Here is a 20,596-nt window from a genome sequence, read left to right as displayed (position 1 = left end):
TAGCCTCACAGTTCTTACCCAGTCAGGGTTTTACCTCATGGCTGCTTCTCCATGCTGCAGACGTCCATTCCCTCCTCTGGGAACTCTGACACGTGCAGCCATTACACACAGGCACTTCAGGGAGGCAGACATCTCCCAGCGAGACCTTCCAAACGGACCAACCGGGTCCCTGCATTCACCATATGTGACCTACCCTGGCCACCTTACATGGTCCGTAGCCACGCCCACCTGGTCACATGGCTATGAACTCATCACAGGTCCTTGAACCCTTCACACACACTTTGCAATAGCGTTCTTAAACACACCCCCTGGGTGGGTTTGTAGGTAACTGGGTCCGCCCGTCTCCCCAGCTACCTGGAGACTTCTCCCTGACACATTGAAACAACACGTCAGCAGTATCACTGCTGATCAACACACACAAGTCTCCATCTCAAGGCCACCCACCTTGAGATACATAATGGTCATTCGCGACTCTGCCATTCATCCTTTCTCCTAGGACATCCACACAGCGCCCCCTAGCGGACACAGTGGTCACTACACCACACTGTGTAGTATGTATCAAAAGTATAAATCCAGCTTACAGGCTTCTGCTCAGCGGTGATTGAAACCTGCTGCATACAAACTTTCCTGTGTCTCTCTTCAGCATGCTGCTATACCCATTAGAAATAAGAGTGAATCTTAAATTAAGAGTTTTCCAGTCTGATCCCAAATTCATTTGCTCAGTCAAGTGAAAACTACATCGACAATTATTTGTTAGCAGGACAATGATGCATAAATGCATCTGCAGACTGTACAAGATGAGTGCTGCATTAGATGCGTCATGGACCTTTATAGGACCTAGAACTACACCACACAGCGATAGTCTAGAAAAAGAGGTACTAGACAGAGAAGGAATTTCAGACAAACAAAACAAGAGTATGTGTAGTCCAATAAAATAGACGGAAAAGCATTTTGAGGTGGTTGAAAAAATAATAGTGCAAAATTGTTATTCGGACAATTGGCAGATACCTTGAATAAGTATATATATATATATATATATATATATATATATATATATATATATATATATATATAATTTTTTCAAGATCTGCTGTCCAACTTTTGAAGAAATGGGTAATGTTGACGTTTATACACAATGGCAAGCCATGAAAATTTAATGAAATTGATAGCATAATCTGTCTATTTTCCTTGGAGCTGGAAGATATCCAGCAGTGCCATCAGCTCAAAAATGGCAGCAACCAGTGGTACCCAGCCACTCCCACCTACTGTTTGGAGAAGGAGGCAGTTTGTTAGCCGGTACAATAATCAGTGTCTGCAGGAAACCGTGAAGTTTGAGAGAGGTTCTTTAAAAGTTTGGGCTACAATTCAGCAAATGGAGATATGAATTTGGACAAGATTAAAGGTGTCTTCAATGCAGAGAGATACAAGCAGATACCTATGCAATAAAGTCAGGAAGGTGACAGGCTCCAAATTTATTCTTTAGAAGTACAAGGATCCCAAACACATCCAATGTCTTTATGAACTCTACACAGCGTAACGAAGAACAAGAAGTCCTGGAAGTGATGATTTGGCCCCCATTGAGACATGATCTCAACAAAGTCTGTTTGGGCTTACATGAAGAAAACAAATATTTGTGCTAGCCTACACACACAAAAGACAAGAGGTTAGTCCTCCAAGATATTTGGAGCAACCTCTCTATGGAAATCCTTCATAAACTGTGAGCAAACTTACCTAAAAGATTGATGCCCCTTTGAAGGCAAAGAGTGATCACACCAATATAGATTTTGCTTTTGTTTATTCACTTTGCAGGTTTTATTTGATAAAACTTAACTATTAGCACTTCTATTTTTTGAAGAGCATTCATACTCTGCAGCAATTTTTATACACCTGCCTAAAACATTTGCACAGTACTGTATGATATATATTTAATACACATATGTATCTGCACAAATAGTTTTTATTTTTAATTCTGGTCTTGCTTGTCAAAACAGCAGTGCTCAATTTCATACATGGCTTTCTTCCCCACTGTCTGTGCAACATACACAACATCCGCATGCTGCATAGAAAATACTATTATTGCAGACACATGTGAAGCGGCTGCAGCAGGGAAAGCGTGCAATGTACAGCCCGGGAGACAGGGGAAGGATGGTTTTTTATTGACGTGAGTGCTGCAAAGAAGAATGGATATAATTTTATTTTATTTTTAATATAACATGTTTCAGGAATATCATTTGAAAAATCTTAATTATGTGCAAGGGGTGTTCAAACTTTTGTCTGCAAAATCTGATATGCATTTTCACACTCTACAGAAACAAAAAGTTATTTGTCCCTGACCCTCCAAGGTCTTATTACCTGAAGCATGCAGTGCTAGACTCTTTAATGGGAAGAATAGATGCTTGCAGGGATATAACTTTATTTCCTGGTGCGGTGATTTGTTTCACAATTGATGCTTGAAAGAGAAAAAAAAACAATTAATGAATGTTTAAAAAAAAAAAAAAAAAAAATGGTATATGACCTAAATATTAAGCTCTATTAACAGTACTAAAAAGATATTGGGCACACTAAATAGTTTCTTACATTTTTCAATTAACTGAAAAAAACCCCATACAAGTGGAAGTATGAAATCTTATATTGTCTTCCCATAAATAAAAACATCTTTATAAGAGATCTTTATATTTAACCAACTGTTTAAAACAAGGAATCTTCCGAATTCTGATTTCAATCAATCGAAAGCAACTTGTGGATATTGCTTCTTGCACAACACGAGTCATTTTTTAACAAAAATCTGACATGTATGCATGATCGGGGAGGAGTAGAAAGGGGGATATTAGGGACAATGGCTCAGTTATAATTCAATGACCTTAACAAGCACAAACATCAAAACTGCCTTGGTGACTTATTAATAGTCCACTTTCTGCATCTATAGTATGGATACAGTCATTAATAGCACACGTACAGTTTGGACAATAAAACAATGAATTTTTAAACATAAGCTATCCAGAGGTGGCGAAAATATAGACTTTCCGCTGTAAAGTTTTTCTTGCGTTCTTACATAAAAAAAATAAAAAAATTTAATTAATCTTCTAGAAAATACAGTATTACTTAAAACTTCTAGAATTAAAGCAAAAAGTCTACACTCTGGTAACAACTTGCTTTGTTTCATACCTATTGTTCTGGTAGCCACAGACTAAATTCTAAAAACGCTCTTCAATCGGCAGCTAAAACAAGGACGATAAGGAAAAAAAAAAAAAATAAAGGTTAAAACCTTTTCGGGTATGTGCACACATTGCGGATCCGTAGCGGATTTTCCACACGGAATCACTGCACATCCGCAAGTGTTTGACCATACAATGTTAACCAATGGAAAAATAAAATTGCTGTGCGCATGCTGAGGAAAATTCCGCACGGAATCCGCAGCGGTCAATTTTCCGCAGCATGTCAAATCTTTGTGCGGATTCCGCTGCCTTTCAACACCCATTTATTTATAGAAATCCGCAGGCCAAAAAACGTATGACAATCCGCATTAAATCTGCACAGAATCTGCTCAGGAAATTCCTGAGCCCAATCCGCAACGTGTGCACATACCCTTAATATGTTACAGCAGGGTTCCCCAACTCCAGTCCTCAAGGCCCACCAACAGGTCATGTTTTCAGGATTCCCTTTGTATTGCACAGGTGAAGTAATTATCACCTGAGCAATACAAAGGAAATCCTGAAAACATGACCTGTTGGTGGGCCTTGAGGACTGGAGTTGGGGAACCCTGTGTTACAGGACCTGACGAAAGAACAAACTGTTCACCTATACTTCATGTTGATATTCAGAAATTTATTTCCCAAATGGCTGTAAGCAATGCTAAAAAAAAAAAAAAAACAACTATCACCTTATTTGCAGTTCACATTGCAAGTTAGGGGGAGAAATACATTAAATGACAAACTACAGTGATGCACCAGCTTTAAGGAAGGTTCACAAGTGTGTATAAAAATCGGTCAGTGATTTTTTTGTTTGCTTCTTAGGCTGCTTTCACAATTCAGTTTTTTGGCGCCAGTCAGTCGGATCCGTCGCAGATTGTGAAAAACTGATGCGACGGATCTGACTGCCAGATCCGTCAAAAAAAATAGATCCGTCACATGAGTTTTTTCTACGTTTCTTCCGTTTTTTGACAGATCCTTTTTTAAAAACGCCCACAGACAGACATATCTATAGATACCCATAGATATATTCATCTTTTGATATATCTCTGGATTGCTATAGATAGATAAATAATAGCAAGGCCGATGTTTATTAATGAACAATATTTTTTATTTAAAAAAAAAAAAGAAAAAAAAATGGCGTGGGCTCCCGCGCAATTTTCTGGAAAGGAAGAACAAAGACAAAAGAATCTAAATAATAAAAATATTGGAGAAAGAGAAACCAATCACAAACTAAAATGTTTCTATACTAATGCACAAAGCATGGGCAACAAGCAAGGAGAATTGGAACTACTAACGCAGGAAAAGAAATATGATGTCATTGGAATCACTGAAACTTGGTGGGATGATACACATGATTGGAATACAAGGCTAGAAGGATACAACTTATTTGCAAGAAACAGACTTGATAAACGAGGAGGAGGTGTCGCATTGTATGTTAGAAACGCATATATCTGCATAGAGATTGAAGCTTCAGAGACCGAGAGTTCTGTGGAAACTGTTTGGGTAAGAATACAAGGACAAAACAATGGAAACGACACCATTGTAGGCATTTACTACAGGCCGCCTGTGCAAGCTGAAGATATGTATGAACTCTTTATGCATCAAATGGCCAAGTTCTCCAAAAAATATGACATGTCATGGGAGATTTCAACTATCCAGACATTTATTGGGAATCTCTCTCAGGCAAAACTAACACGTCAAGGAAATTCTTATCCTCTCTTGCTGACAACTTTACCTTCCAAAAGCTAGGGGAGAAAACAAGGGGAACTGCTACCTTGGATCTAATCCTTATAAACAGGGAGGAAACGGTTGAGGAGGTAAAAGTGGCTGGGACCCTAGGAGGTAGCGACCATGCTGTTTTAGAATTTTGGATAACTAGAGAAGGAAGACCTGTGAAGACTCAGACGTCAAGGTTAGTTTTCAGAAAGGCAGATTTTAAGGGATTCAGAAAGAGAATCCAATGGCTGGATATCCTTAAGGACAAAAATGTCCAGGAAGGATGGGAAATCTTGAAAAATGAAATTCTCACAGCACAATCGTTAATTCCGAAAAGAGGTAAGAATAGGAAGCATTTAAGGAAACCAGGATGGATGAACACAACTTAAGCACATGCTAAAAAGGAAGAAAAAAATGTTTATAAAATGGAAAGAGGGAGGCATATCTAAAGAATATAATGCTGCCTGCAGAACTTGCAGGGCACAAATCAGATTACTAAAGCTGACAATGAATTGAGGCTTGCAAGAAACGTCAAAAGCAATAATAAAGGATTTTGGGGATATGTCAAAAGTAAAAGAAAAAGTCAAAGGTGCGATAGGATTTTTACAGGAAGAAAATGAGGAAATGGTAAGACAGGATGTTGAGAAGGCCGAACTGTTACATTCCTATTTTGCATCTGTTTTCTCTCAGAAAGGAAATGTAACAATTGTTCTTCACTGTCCTATTAAGGGAATAGAAGAATCCAGGATCTCTATAGACAGAAAGATAGTGAGGAAACTTAGCTAACCTAAATGAATTCAAGTCTCCAGGTCCAGATGAATTACACCCCAGAGTACTGAAGGAGATAACAGAAGAAATTTTTGAACCCCTCTCCATAATCTTTGAAAATTCTTGGAGAGCAGGAGAAGTCCCAGAAGACTGGAGAAGAGCAAATGTTGTTCCTATCTTCAAAAAGGGGAAGAAGGTGTACCCAGGCAACTAGGCCGATGAGTCCGATTTCTATACCAGGAAAGATCTTTGAACAAATTATTAAACAATATGTATGTAAGTACCTGGACAAGAATGAAGTGATTAAACAGAATCAGCATGGGTTTGTACCTAATAAGTCATGTCAGACTAACTTAACTTACTTCTATGACAGAATCACTGATTGGGTGGATCAGGGAAATGCTGTAGATATAGTATATCTTGACTTCAGTAAAGCATTTGACAAAGTATCTCACACAATCCTTATTGAAAAAATGGCTAAGTATGGAATGGACAAGGCAACTGTTAGGTGGATTCATAACTGGCTTAGTGATCGAACCCAAAGAGTGCTCGTAAATGGCTGCACATCCAGTTGGAAGAATATCTCGAGTGGGGTACCACAGGGCTCTGTCCTGGGCCCTGTATTGTTCAACATCTTTATCAACGATTTAGATGAAGGAATTGAGGGTAAATTGATTAAATTTGCTGATGACACAAAGCTAGGAGGGATAGCCAATACTAGAGAAGAGAGAGAGAGATTCAAAAAGATATAAATAAACTGGAGCAGTGGGCAGCAACTAACAGAATGGTTTTTAACAGGGAAAAATGCAAAGTACTACATCTGGGCAATAAAAATGAAAAAAGCATACAGAATAGGAGGAATAGGGCTAAGCAACAGCACATGTGAAAAAGACTTGGATATACTAATAGATCACAGACTGAATATGAGTCAATAGTGTGATGCAGCAGCAAAAAAGGCAAATGCCACATTTTAAAAAAGACATCAACAAACTGGAGCAAGCTCAGAAAAGAGCGACCAGAATGGTGACCGGTCTGCATAGGTTGCAGGATTTGGGAATGTTTAGCTTGCAGATGAGAAGACTGAGAGGAGACTTAATAGCGGTCCACAAATATCTCAAGGGCTGTCACATTGTAGAAGGATCATCTTTATTCTCATTTGTCAAAAATGACACATATATCTCACCCCAAAACTTAATATATCTATACAGCAATACGTGAGGTTAAAAAATAACTTTTAATATGTAACTTAAAAGCTCCAAAACAATAATGTCACCGATAGGGATTAAAAGGATGCCATTAGATGGGTAATCCCTAGAAAAAGATGGGAACCACCCAACCGCATCAATCAGGATATAAAACGTTGCTAATGTATCATGTCAGGCAACAGTTTGTAAACAGGATACAGCATTTAACAGTTAGCACACAATGCCATAACCAATTGCATATATGTATATTGTGTTTGGCTAAACCAAAAAAGGTTTATAGCCACGAGATACAAGAAGGTGAGATATATAAAATAGGAACAATCTCACCAGTTTTTGCAGACGGCCAGGAGTCTCCAGGGATACTCTGTATACACACAGGGAGATAGCGATAGGAAGACAATACCCTGTCAAATCCCTCAAAAACTAACCATCATCTGATCCCCAGACTCCTGCCCTTACAAGGGCAGTCCACAGCTCACCCTATATTGCACATGACCTGCACTTTCCCTTAGAAGAGCGTTCCAACCAAGTAAATCTACAGGGGACTAACTTGTTGCAAAGTGCCATAGTGCTAAAGCTCAAAACATGGATCCTTCCACTATAAATGCTGTCTGCTGTCTCAAACAGAAGCTGGACAGATATCTGTCTGGGATGATTTAGCGAATCCTGCTTGGAGCAGGGGGTTGGACCAGATGACCCAGGAGGTCCCTTCCAACTCTACGATTCTACAACACCTTTTTTAAAAATTTTTATTTTATGCCTATCCAGTCGAAGTAATCGATCACCTGCAAAAAAAAAATAAAAAAAACAAACCAACAATATACTCCTTGTCCGACGTAATCCCATTAATAACGATTGTCCCAGGACGATCTCCCCTAGCAGTTGTGAACTCTCTATAGGCCTCCAATGACACACTGATTGGAATTAACCCTCCTGCAGTGTGTCATTGGAGATAAGCCTCTTTACAGCACTACAGCAAAGTGACAGGTGAACTCGAGTGACCCGTCGGTGGTGGAGTGATACAATGCGGAGGATTATCTCTGCCATTGTATCACCAAGCCCCTGGAGAGCGGTCGCATCAGCTGGTGTGACAGTTCTCCACGGGAGATCGTCGTGGGACAATCTTATTAATTGGATTATGTTAGACACAGGGAGTATATTGTTTATTTTATTTTTTTTTTTCAGGTGATCGATGGCAGTATATGGCGAGTATGAACTATATGTTTTGTTTTTTTGTTTTTTACATTCAACACATTGGTCAGATGATGGGACTTCTACTGTCCCATCATTGGCTAATGTGTCAATCACTGTCACTGTAGCAGGCATAGCCCGATGGAACTTGTAGTCCCATCGGACGATGCCTGCATACACACAGACACACGCAGGCCCCCCGCACAGCCCCCCCACACCATACAGGCAGTGTGTTAAAAAAAAAAAAATGAATCAGTTGCAGAATTCCGTCACTTGTCAGACAGCGACGGATCCGTTGCCCATAGGATTCTATTCTAGCAAAAATTGGACAGCGACAGATCCATCGCTGTCCGATTTTTCAACGTAGACAAAAAACGTTCCTATGTACGTTGTCTCCGGCCGACGGACAAAGAATTTCCGATGGATCCGTCGAACGACGGATGAAACATGCAGCCATCCGTCACAATCAGTAGCTAATACAATTCTATGAGAAAAAAAAACAGATCCAGAGGCATCAGTCGCTGGATCTGTTTTTTTTCAAAATTCGACAGATTGTGACTGATGGCAAATAACTGATATGTGAAAGGGGCCGAAATGCTTTTTATTGCAATGTTGCTGCGGCCAAAAACCCCCCAAATTATAGCATTATGATTTTTCTTTTCTCATTACGCCGTTTACCAATCTAAGTAATTTACTTTATATTTTGACAGATCGGACATTTCTGAAAGCAGAGATAATATTATATATATATATATATATATATATATATATATATATATATATATATATATATATATATATATATATATATATAAAAAAAACACACAATTTTGGTATATATATTTGTATGTTTATGGTTTTATTTTGAATGGCGCAAAAGAGAGGGTGATCTGTGCTTTTTTTTTGTTTGTTTTTTTTACACTCTTTTCACCTTCTACTGGCTGTAATATTCCTCTTTCTACTGCCTAAAAGGAGACTTGAAGCTGTGGTTGTCTGATCGCCTGTGCTACACAAATAGCAGGGCTTCAGCACTGCTATGTGTTGCAGAAATCACGATCTATGATTGCCGACCATGCACCAGTGTTCATAGGAAACGTCACTTCACAGTCAGGGGTGCGATTGGATGGGATTTGCGATGCACTTCTGGCCAGCATGTGTTAAATGCCGCTGTCAATGATTGACAGCAGCAACTAACTGGTTAACAGCCACGGGTAGATCTCAGATCCACTAGCGGCTGTTAGAGGCACATGACAGCTGATCAGTTCAGCCGTCTTGTGCAAGGAAAGACTTGGGTTTAGCATCAGAGACAACAAAGGCAGGGACACGACCTTGGACATAAGTATATGTCATCGGTCGTGAAGGGGTTCAACATTTACAAGACCATTCACAGTTTCCAATACTACAGAACTGCAATGTATCCACAAAAAAAAAAAAAAAAAAAAAAATCATCTTCTACTGTATGTAGTTCCTTATGGCATCCAATTTTTTTTTTATGCAAACAGACTTGAATCGTTAAGTCATCTAATTTATGGCAGAAACTAGTGTGTGCTGAAAATTTTTTCACACACAGATTTGGCCACTGGGGGTGTATTATTTTGCACTGAATATTATTGGTCCAAGTGCAGTCTGTTTTTTCCACGGAAAGCACTCGGACAGAAAAAACTGTTGTGTGAACGAGCCAGATCACAGATATAACGTGTTGCAACTTATCTGCTGTATGGATTTTGGATACCCACTCACAAACAGTAAGCAGCAATTAAGCTTGCAAAGGCGGAAGGTGGGAAATGGATATAATGCTGTGCCTTCTTGCTGTTAAAAATGGGGGGACTGGTGGTGGAATCTCACCCAACACCCAACCATGGAGACTTCACAACTTGTCCTGGTTGCAGAGATGCATTGCTGCAGCTCAAAATATGCAGCCAGTTGGTCACAGAAGACAAGTACTATCCCTGTCTATAGTTGCTCGGCATGCTCGAATAATATGTTCGAGCCCCTGTGCCGGCAGGCAATGCCTTCATGTGTTATGGGCTGTCAAAGCTGCGAGACAGGCTGGTACTGATACTTGAACATATTTTTCGAGCACGCCAAATTCACTCGGTCAGCATCAGCGTACGTTCTCTCATCACTAGTCATTACGGTCTCCTAAACTGGCTACAGAAGCAGATCTGTCCCCAGAAGATTGTTTGGTAGGACATTACTTCCAGCTTTTACTGCAGACATCACATTCTAGGTTCCCCAATCATAATTATTCCTGACTCAGCTGACAGTTGCTTGACTGTGGAAAATGTGACAGGCTCCTTGCACTGCATCACACCAGATTTGCACCCCTAGATTTGCTGTGGCCAACACCGCAGCTACCACTGCCCCAACCATCATGACTGACTAAGCCACCAACACGGCTAGGTGTTTGAATGATATCCTTCATTTCCTCTGGCTCCATGTAGTCAGTGTATGAAGACTGACACTCGTTCAATAAATTTTGTATTTTTGTTGTTGCAAAATAGCTTTATTACCTCCAAGAGTGCAAAACACTGACTCACTGATGGTTTCGCTATCGGAGGTAAGAACTTCCTGCTGTAACTGAGATGAGCGATATACTATATATTATATATACACATAATGCCCTACATTTCCTCCTCACCAACACACTATTACACTTTACTAGGGAAAAGGGGGCCAATTGTAACCTGAATTTGGTAGTACTACTGCCTGGACGGCTCAAACCAGTGCTATTGCATGGGGAGTCCATATTTTTAGCCAGGTCATAGGTTTTATTCTTTTTAATTACCTGCCATTGCCATTTTTTAACTACATTATAATTAACTTTTGTAAATGTTTTCAACCTGAATTATTACCAACTTGCCAAAAAACATCGTAATAAATTCTAGGTAGGCTAGTTTTCTTCAAGAAAGTCAAATGTGGCAACAGGACGCAGTATTGGTGCTCAGTGTGTAAACGTCAGATTTATTTAGGAAACCTGATGTGCAAAAAAAAAAAAATCAGTTTATGATAAACACACATACTGTATAAGTAGACAGTTGCTATTAAATGTCTGGATTTTGGTAAATTTCTCATTTGTACTTTGAAATTAGATTATTACACACCATTAAGGCTGTTTTCACACTTATGTTTTTTTACGCTGCGGTTTTGCGCATACATGCGCATGCTTTTTTCCCCTATATTTAACATGGGTGCGCATTGTCATGCGTTTGTATGCGCATGCATTTTTTTGTAGTGTGTGCCCAGGTGCACAAAATGCAACCTGTTGCATTTTTGGTGCGTCCGACCTATCTAAAAAAAACCCGCATGCTCATGCAATGCGCACGGAATTCACCCAAAAACACATTAAAGTCTATGGGAGCGCTGACGTGCGCATCGTCATGCGCACGTTTGCGTTTAAAAACGCATGCTTTTTTGTAAAAACCATGCACGAAAAACAAGAAAACACATTAAAATGCATGATGCGTTTTTTATGCGGGTTTGCACTGCGCGTGCAGCACAAAAAAACGCAAGTATGAAAGTAGCCTGAAAGGATTGTAAAAGAAAAAAACAAAAACAATGCAGACACTTGCGAGAAACACACTTGAGTTTACAGACTGAATTTTTATTTTTTTTCTTTCAAAGCACCACTCCGGCGTTCTTTTTTATTTCACTATAGTAGTGAACTAATGCATGTTTCCTGCCCTTTATAATATTACCAACCAGCGTCTTCGTCTGTTCTTGGCACCTTTCCAGTTGTCTTTTGCTAGCTTTGATTAGTCAGATTGTTCAAGTTTTTGCTGTGTGGACCAGAAGTCACTTCCCAATTTGAGGCTATGAGAGCAAGAATAAGACTATCATAGACTTATATTGAGAGCTTATGACAGTTTGCTTGTACTTCCAGTCAGTCAGAAACTGTGGTCACACAATGACGGATTGAGACCAAAGAGGCACCAGGTAGAGTACAAGATGGCAGCTGGTAAGCATATTACAATAGGCAGAGGACATTCATTAGTGTTGTCACTCCAGAGGTGAATTAAAACAAAAACAGCAGGAGTGGCGCTCTAAGAAATATTGTGTTGGCTTGCTGCAGCATGAAGAATGCTTAAAAAAGAAAGAAAGTGTGAAATTTCAATGCAGCAGGACAAGCAGCCAGCTACTCTATATCACTGCTCAGTCACACTGGGCCTCGCACTTTTACTTGCACCTCTCCCAACGCTCTCTCCCTACCAATTGAATCTGTTACATATCTTCACTGCTACAGTTGTACACCACATCCGATGCAGGGTATATGATGTTTTAAGACTTACTCTTCCCATCTCTATTGCTAAGCCATGAGCTCTTATGTCCTGTCACTATCCAGGATAACTCAAAAATGGCTGTTTAATTCCTTGCCACAACTTTTATAAAGCTATCATTCCTAGTTTATTGTGTGCTATGCCATGTGCTTTGATAGCTACAGAGCATTACATGGAAGCCCATGTAGCAAGCTGTGCCTGACGTTATGTCATCCTTCTCTGATGGATAGAACCTTGTTTGTGTTAGATGGCAGTGGGCTTTTTTCTTCCGACAGCGGGATTTTTTTGGCGGTTTAAATTAAATTATAAATTGTTCGAATTTCCAAATATTCAATATGAATTAGATTTGCATCGAATAGATTTCTCTCCATTTTCTACTATTATTTACAAATCATCATTTTTTAGTTTATGCGAGTTTCTTATTACTCATTAACACTAATGACTACTTACCTGGTTGTAGACTCCCTGTTTGTATTAGAGTATTCAGAGAAACATGCTTTTCTCCAGGCTTGGTAATGTTAACTGCAGAGTTTAGAGGCAATGTGGTCACTTGCTTCACAATCCCACTGGTTGGATGCTGAAATACCTGCAATGGTAACAGAAACATTAGTAGGCACACACAGGTCCTCGTTCCAAGCAGTCCATCAGCATGTTCAATCAACCAAAACTGCTATGAGGCATCTGTGTCTAGCCCTTAGTTTACACACATCACGCTCAGAAATCCTCAAGCGTACTTTTGTCTAGATATGACAACGAGAAATCTCACCAGTTATTTACAGTAATATCTAACAACATAAACTTGTCCAGATGGCCTTAATCCCTTAAGACATGCAGGCCTATCAGACCGCAAGTCATGGACGTTTCACGATTCATCATTAATGCAGTTTACTCAAATGTCATGAAATAAAATCTGCAACATTTTCTGTGCAGTTTTATTTCATATGGAATTAGATCACAGATGTCAAATGGATTGTGAATGTTCTCCTAATGTAATAATAAAGAATACTCAGAAGACTGAATTTAGGGAAAAAAATGTAAAAGTTCTGATCATAAAGATTGTGTTGTGAAACTCTGCTAAATTAGCATACACACAAGGTTTGTAATGGATAGGTTCAGATAACATTTGTGATTAGGTTTCGTGGGTATGCCAAGAAAACTTCAAAAAGTACACACGAAAATGTATCCATAAAGGTTACACAAGTCTGAGTGTTGGTTTAGCTTCCATCAGGCAGCTACAGTATATATCAGTATCCTACTAAAGCTGGAGTCACACATAGCGACTCACCAGCGATCCCGACAACGATATCAAAGTGTCAGGACCGCTGGTTTGTCGCTATGTGATCGCTGGTGAGCTGTCACACAGACCGCTTCACCAGCGATCAGCACAGCGACGCCGAGCGCGCGGTGTCGCTGTGTTAGTTACCAGCGCGCTGATGCAGGGAGCTGGTAACTAACGTACACATCGGGTATCCAAGGGACGTGCGTCCCTTGGATACCCGATGTGTACGTTAGTTACCAGCAGATCGCTGGTCTCCCGCCTGTCGCACGCAGCGATGCGTGTTGGCCAGCGGGTGACCAGCGACAAAAGAAATGTCCAGCAGTTTCCTACAGCAATCAGCGATACCGGCAGGGGGGCCGCTCGCTGATCACTGTCACACACAGCGATCTCGCTGGTGAGATCGCTATTGTGTCGCAAAACTTGTGACTCAGCAGCGATCTCGCTAGTGAGATCGCCATGTGTGACGGGGCCCTAAAAATAGAGGATGGAGTAGTGCACTAGACTATGCATTAAACACATACTGTAAATGGATCCTGTCAAATCCAGAAACAGTACTTACCTGCACATATAGGAGCAATCTACATGTAAACAGTTTTTAAATCCTGTGTAGCTGCCTTTCTGGATCAGAGACTACAGTAAGAAAAGTGGAATTAGTCCTACTGGTAGTTGTGTTTCCTGACAGCACACAGGAGGTTGTCTTCTATAGAGACAAACACACACACGTGACACACCCTTGTCAACCATCCATTTTCAAGGATGACACTAGGATTGATGCTATAACTTATTCTGAATTCTTTGTATATGTTAACCATTGCACAGCAGGGAAATCAAAAGGGATGAAACTAGGGGTTCTGTCAGGATGAATTCCTGGAATCATAATAGCTGGTAGGACTAAATCACCATTTCAAGGACATCCAGGAGCAGTACCGAATTCTTAACTTTAGGGAGGAACCATGGCTTTGTAGGACTTTGTGTCCAAATGCAGCCTGTTTGACAGCAGTTCAAGTGTAATATTTACAAAAGGCGTTTAAGCTTTACCAAGTTGCAACTTTTAAATTTGGTTGACTAAAGCTTCTTTCTCTGCCCAAGAAGACTTGGGCAGAGGACTGGTAAAAAGATTTAACCCCTCTGCCAAACAGAAGCTTTTGAAAACTTTTTACCTCTGTTCCTGCCACCAAATTGAATGAAAAGGTTAGTATCCAAGTGTCAAGATCTGGAAGTTTTGAGGTTTTGAAGGAATTGCTCTTCTTACATTGAGAATGAAGCCTTTTTTTTTTTTTTTTTTTTTCTCCTCTTCTTCAGTTTTTTCAGATTGAGAAATTAGTTAGCACAATTTCTTGGTCCCTGTGAAATTTCATCACTACGTGTACCTTCATAAGAAAAGAAGGGTCTAGTTTTTAAACTATCCGTCGTTTAAGATTTTGAGTTAAAGTTCCCTGATTGAAGAGGGTTTGTAGCACTGTAACCTTTGCAAAAGTAATTACTACAAGGAAGGCTGTCTTAAAAGCTAAAAATATTTTGACTGGCTGAATGGAAAGGATCAAATGGCGAATCACAGGCTGTTAAAGCACCAAATTTAAATCCCAGGTAGGCATTTGCCTTAATCTGGAAGAGTAGCTCTTCATCTGGAAGGTGCTTCTGGAAAATTGATTATCCAAAGTTCATTTTTCAACTGGTTGTGTAAATAGGTACTCAAAGTTGAAACGTAGACTTTAATGGTATTAGATATGAAAAAAATGCACGGGACATCTGGATGCGAGGTGCACAAGTAGGATCCTGACCGTTAGTGGTATGAAAAAGATACTTGGTACTCAAAATACGTGCAAACAGGAGTATTTTATTAAATAGGGAATATCCAGAAAAGAATAAGATATTTTCGTCAACCAAACATTCATCAGTCCATGGGATCATAATAAAACGCAAAAAGCATCGCTGAAGTAGAGTCTGCAGCATCCACTGCTTGGTTTCTTATGATCCAGGATTGATGAAGGTCTTTTTGACTGAAACATCTTATTCTTCTATGGATATTCCATATTTAAATAAAATACCTCTGTTGAATGTATTTTATGAGTGCCAAGTATCTTTTTTATACCTTTAATGTTATAAAGACTAAGTCCCATATGAAGCTTAGACTGAGAAAAGCTCAACATTTTTGGAAAGTAGGTATCTATTGTGTGGTGACATCATTGAGAAAAAAATTCAAGTCTTTTTAGTAAATAGCCAGTGTAACATCCATGAGACTTTTTTCTGTTTAATAGTGGCGTTACTTGGTCCGAGACTTAAGATATCAGAATTTGCCTTTCAGGATCCAAGCAATTAAAGCTCAGGGACTCTATCCAAAAGGATATACAGTTAGGTCCATATATATTTGGACAGACATTTTTCTAATTTTGGTTCTAGACATTACCACAATGAATTTTAAATAAAAATTCAGATGCAGTTGAAGTTCAGACTTTCAGCTTTCATTTGAGGGTATCCACATTAAAATTGGATGAAGGGTTTAGGAGTTTCAGCTCCTTAACATGTGCCACCCTGTTTTTAAAGGGACCAAAAGTAATTGGACAACTGACCCCAAGGCTATATCACGGACAGGTGTGGGCAATCCCTTCGTTATATCATTCTCAATTAAGCAGATATAAGGCCTGGAGTTGATTTGAGGTGTGGTACTTGCATTTGGAAGGTTTTGCTGTAAAGGCTGTTCCCTGGTCATACCTTTGAGAACTAGGCTCAAGTCCCACGGAGAAACTGACTATGGAGTCTGGGACGGATTCTAGTTGCTGAGGTTATGAATCGCTTAATCCAGCGATGGCTTGCCAGATCTTGATTGTAAAATGAACTAAGAGCTGATACCTGTACCTATAGTGTACTAGGAGTGCGCCCTAGAACTAAGCCATCTTGAAGAAATTCTAAGATCTGTGTGATATTAGGATGGAAGGAGTCCAGGGCACTTAGGGAACACCAAGATGAGAACATCTTCCAAATCTTCCCATAAATGGCGTTAGTCATGCTCAGCCTAGAATGGCCTGTGGCCCTGTAAAGTTTGGATCATTTCCTCGGAAAGGCCTTAAGCCATTAGAATTCTGGCTTCAGTAGCCAGGCCGCAAGGTTCATTCTGTGGGGGTCAGGGTGCAGTAGAGGGTCTTAATAAAAGGAGACTGGCCCTTTAGGGGCAGAAGTATTGAGCCTTCCTGAGCCATGTTCCGTAGGGCTCCATACCAGCTTTTCCCTGGCCACAAGGGAGCCACTAGGATTGTAGTGACTTGTTCTGCCCGTATCTTCTGCAGTGTTCTCGCTACCGTGGGAATCGGAGGGAAGGTGTAAGCCAGATTGAACTGCCACGGATGGGAGAAGGCATCTACTCCCCACGCTCCGTCGGTGGGACTGAGGGAAAAAGTTTCCACCTTCGCGTTTTGACCACTGTCAAAAAGGGTCCACATAGGGATTTCCCCACCTTGACACCAGAGGCAAAAATACTGTTTGGTCTAGGCTCCATTCCCCGGAATGAACGTCCTTCCTGCTGAGGAAGTTCACCTGCTGATATGGACAACAGACGTTTCTCTGCCCAAGAAAATTTTTCCTGCAGCTACCAATTTTTCGGTTGAAGAATTTCGTGCCTCCTTGGTTTCGGATGTAGGACACTAGTCGCATTGTCTGGGCAGACACGTACATGATGATTTGCACAAGGGTTGATGCGGCTTTCAATGCTTCCTCCACAGTTTTCAGTTCTCTCACATTTGAGGAGCTGGCTCTGCTGTCTGGGGGGCCATATCCCCTGGAAGTGTGAATTCTCCACTATAGCACCCCAGACTCTCTGACTGGCGTCTGTGGTGACAATTTCCAGGGAGAGCTGATCCCAGCTGATGCCCCGCTGGAGGTTCTTGTAGTCCAGCCACAATAGGAGAGACACCTTCACATGACCAGGAAGAGGGGTTCTCTTGGTCAGAGTATTCAGATACTTCTTCGAACACCGGAGTACATAGGACCGAAGGAACCGAGTATGGGCTTGAGCCCAGGAAACAGTTTGGACGCATGCTGTAAGCGAACCTAGGATGGACATTGAGTCTCAGGGTTGGTGCTCTCTGGTCTCCAAACCTGGAGGACCTCTGAACAAGGTCGAGTTGTCATTCCCTGGATAAGAAAGATGCTCGCCTTCCTGAGTCCAGGAGTATCCCTAAGAATGTCTTCCCTGACGAAGGAAGGTGGTCTGATTTCTCCAGGTTGGGGATCCAACCCAAGGACTGTAAAATCTCCAGGGACTTTCCTACGTCCTGGTTCAGGGGAGACATGGATGGAGCACTTATTAGAAGGTTGTCTAGGTATGGGACAATGCAAATCCCCTGCTGGCAAATAAGATCATTGCCTCTGCCATTATCTTGGTAAACACTCGAGGGGCTGATGACATCCCAAACGGAAGGACATTGAATGGTAGTGGTTGACCCGGGGACCCTGGAAAACCGCAAACCTGAGGAATTCCCTGTGGTCTGGATGAATCGGGACATGATAGCAAGCGTCCCTCAGGTCTATTGTGGCCAACACCCAATTTGTCCTATGAGGGGGATTGTCGACTTAACCGACTCCATCCTGAATCATCTGCACTTTACCACTTGGTTCAAGGGTTTTAAGTTTATTATAACCCTGCTTTCCTGAGGGTTTTACAATTATGATGAGGCGAGAGTAGTGGCCTCTGCCTATCTCCTATCGATTTGCCCGCTGGTCTCCCATTCTGGTCCCCGACCTGCTTCAAGCTGCTTAGCAATTGACACCTGACGGGAGCAGTCATGCACAGCATGGAACTGGGGAGATTGCCTTACAGAAGTGTCTTTATGTCTGAAAGCAAAGATTTTTGGAGGTACGCCTGCAAGGACATCCCTCTTAGGCATTGAGGGGGAGGACTCTCGAACCTCAATCTCAGTCCATCGTGAAAGGTGCGAATAACCCATTGGTTTGAGGTTATGGATTGCAACAATGAAATTCAAGGGTCGGCCCCGAAAGGAGAACCGTGAATTCTGTGAGGACTGGTCACGGGGAGGGAGACGAAAAAAATTGTTTTCTAGGTTCCAGAAGAGACTTAATTTTATCAGTTGCTTTCTCTAGGATATCATCCAGAGCTGGGCCACAATTTCCCTGAAAGGGAAACATGTTGTGAGTTCATTTTCCCCTTCATCACTGAGGTCTGGTGAACTCCCTATTCTGGTAAAGGAAGGTAATGAGCCTGATTATCAGGCACCTGAGCCTAATGATGATGACTGGCTGAGGAGTCACGGACTGGATATAAGGCTGCCGACGCCCTTCTGCCCTGCAGGTGATTTCTCTGTGGACTTCTAGGAGACCAGTCTGATTCCTGCTCCTCTAAAGCTAAGTTTTCTGCTTTGCCTGTTAGCATTTGTGTCTTGTTTGCCTTGCTTTTCTGGATTCTGCCATTCCCTGCTGGGGTGAGCTGAATCTCCTTTTGCCGGTTGCTCTGTCTTCAGAATATTCCTGAGTACTGACATAGCCTTTTTGAAGCTTAGCGTCTTCAGGGCCTTTTCCACTGTCAGTTTGTTGGCTCTTATTTTCATAGGGTTTTTCACGGATTGCAGACAGCAGCCTTCCTGTCCTATCTAGTTAGCTTGGGCCCCGTCTTTGCTCAGTCTCTTTGTCTGTGTTAGTGTTCTTTCTTCTTGCTTCACCGTCATTATATGTTGGGGGCTGCCTTTTGCTTTGGGGTCTGCTCTGGGGCAGTTTAGATTTCCCTTTCTGTCTTTAGGCTATATAGTCTTCCGGCTGTGATCGAGGGGTCTAGGGCATCGTAGGAACCCCCCACGGCTACGGCTAGTTGTGTTGATAGGTTCAGGGGTCTGCAATCCGATAGCTGCCAACTTCTCTGGTTTTCTGGACTTGGCTAGAATTTCTGTTTTTGCCTCCTACGGTGACTCATTCATAACAGAAACATCTAGACGTTTGACAAAGTCTCCTCCCCAAGCTTTCAGCCACAGAGTTCCCCTGGCTGAGTTGGAGAGGTAAATGCATGACCCGTGACCTGCGATTGCAGACTAGTATCCAATTTGGGTCCCGGCCCAGGCTTAAGCTGCTTAGCAGCCGCTACCTGACAAACCTAGAAGGGCCAGTTGGCAGTGGCACCGCAGATTTTGCTGCTACCCAGACGGATTAAGCAGAAGCATCCGCTAGGAACCCTGTCGCTTTTGTAATAGGGAAAGAGTCAAGGGTTTGTCCCCTGGAGGTCCCGAGTGAGGTGATCCTCCGGCATACGCCACCAGCAGACAGGGACCCGGCTACACACGTAGAGGCTATACTGGCCTTAAGCAGGGTTGTGGAGGCGTCCCAGGATTTCCTGAGCAAGCTTGCCATTGAGAGTTGCCCATAAATGGAAGAGCCGCTCTCCTGCACGTCCACTTTAGGGACTTCCCATAAGGCACCATCTCCGTCCAAGGGAAAAACAGATTCCTCAATTCTGAGGTGATACCAAGTCTCTCTCGGGAAGGGCCCATTACCAGCCGTGAAGGCTTCAGCCCCTCCAAACATCTCATCTTATATAGAGAATTCCACTTACTCCTCCCGTACTAACTAATCTGGTCTCTCATTCCTGTCCCGGCCCAGCCTCAAGCTGCATAGCGGCCGTGACGAATGTAGTCACGCTCAGCTTAGAATGGCCGGAGGTACCGTCAGAAGAGAGATCGTATTCCCAGATCTGAGGGTGGAAGTGGAGCCCTCATTTTCCCAAGCATCCTCTGGAGTTAGAGGTATCAAATTCACCCGAGTCAATCAGATTCCACAGGTGCCGATTTCCTCCTAGCAGGAGGAGGCTGTGGCTGGGAAAATGTCATCATAGAAGATTGGACTTCTTGTCCGATGAGATTTTTTATACTGTCCAGTAGGCAGGGCTGCTCTGTACGTAATACATCATCCATGCAGGGCTGACAAAGCTACTCCTATTTGAAGAGGGAGGCCTGGAACCACACCTGTTTTATT

General features: G+C 41.7%; 1 protein-coding gene across 2 annotated transcripts in view; it reads right to left on the bottom strand.

Moving 5' to 3' along the window:
* The window catches only part of LOC141096858 (transcription initiation factor TFIID subunit 4B-like), a 186,563-nt gene that overhangs the window by 107,503 nt on the left and 58,464 nt on the right, over positions 1-20,596 (bottom strand). For both annotated transcript variants that reach the window (XM_073583696.1, XM_073583697.1), the window contains exons 6-7: positions 12,799-12,934; positions 2,353-2,449 (exon numbers count right to left, since the gene is read on the bottom strand). In XM_073583696.1, the coding sequence (XP_073439797.1) occupies positions 2,353-2,449; positions 12,799-12,934 (233 nt within the window). The remainder of the gene's footprint in view (positions 1-2,352; positions 2,450-12,798; positions 12,935-20,596) is intronic.

Source organism: Dendrobates tinctorius, unplaced genomic scaffold (genome assembly GCF_039654945.1).
Source record: "Dendrobates tinctorius isolate UK_male_01 unplaced genomic scaffold, ASM3965494v1 ptg000081l, whole genome shotgun sequence".
Taxonomy (NCBI): domain Eukaryota; kingdom Metazoa; phylum Chordata; class Amphibia; order Anura; family Dendrobatidae; genus Dendrobates; species Dendrobates tinctorius.
Note: the sequence above shows the minus strand (reverse complement) of the source record. Positions and strands in the feature narration are given on the sequence as shown.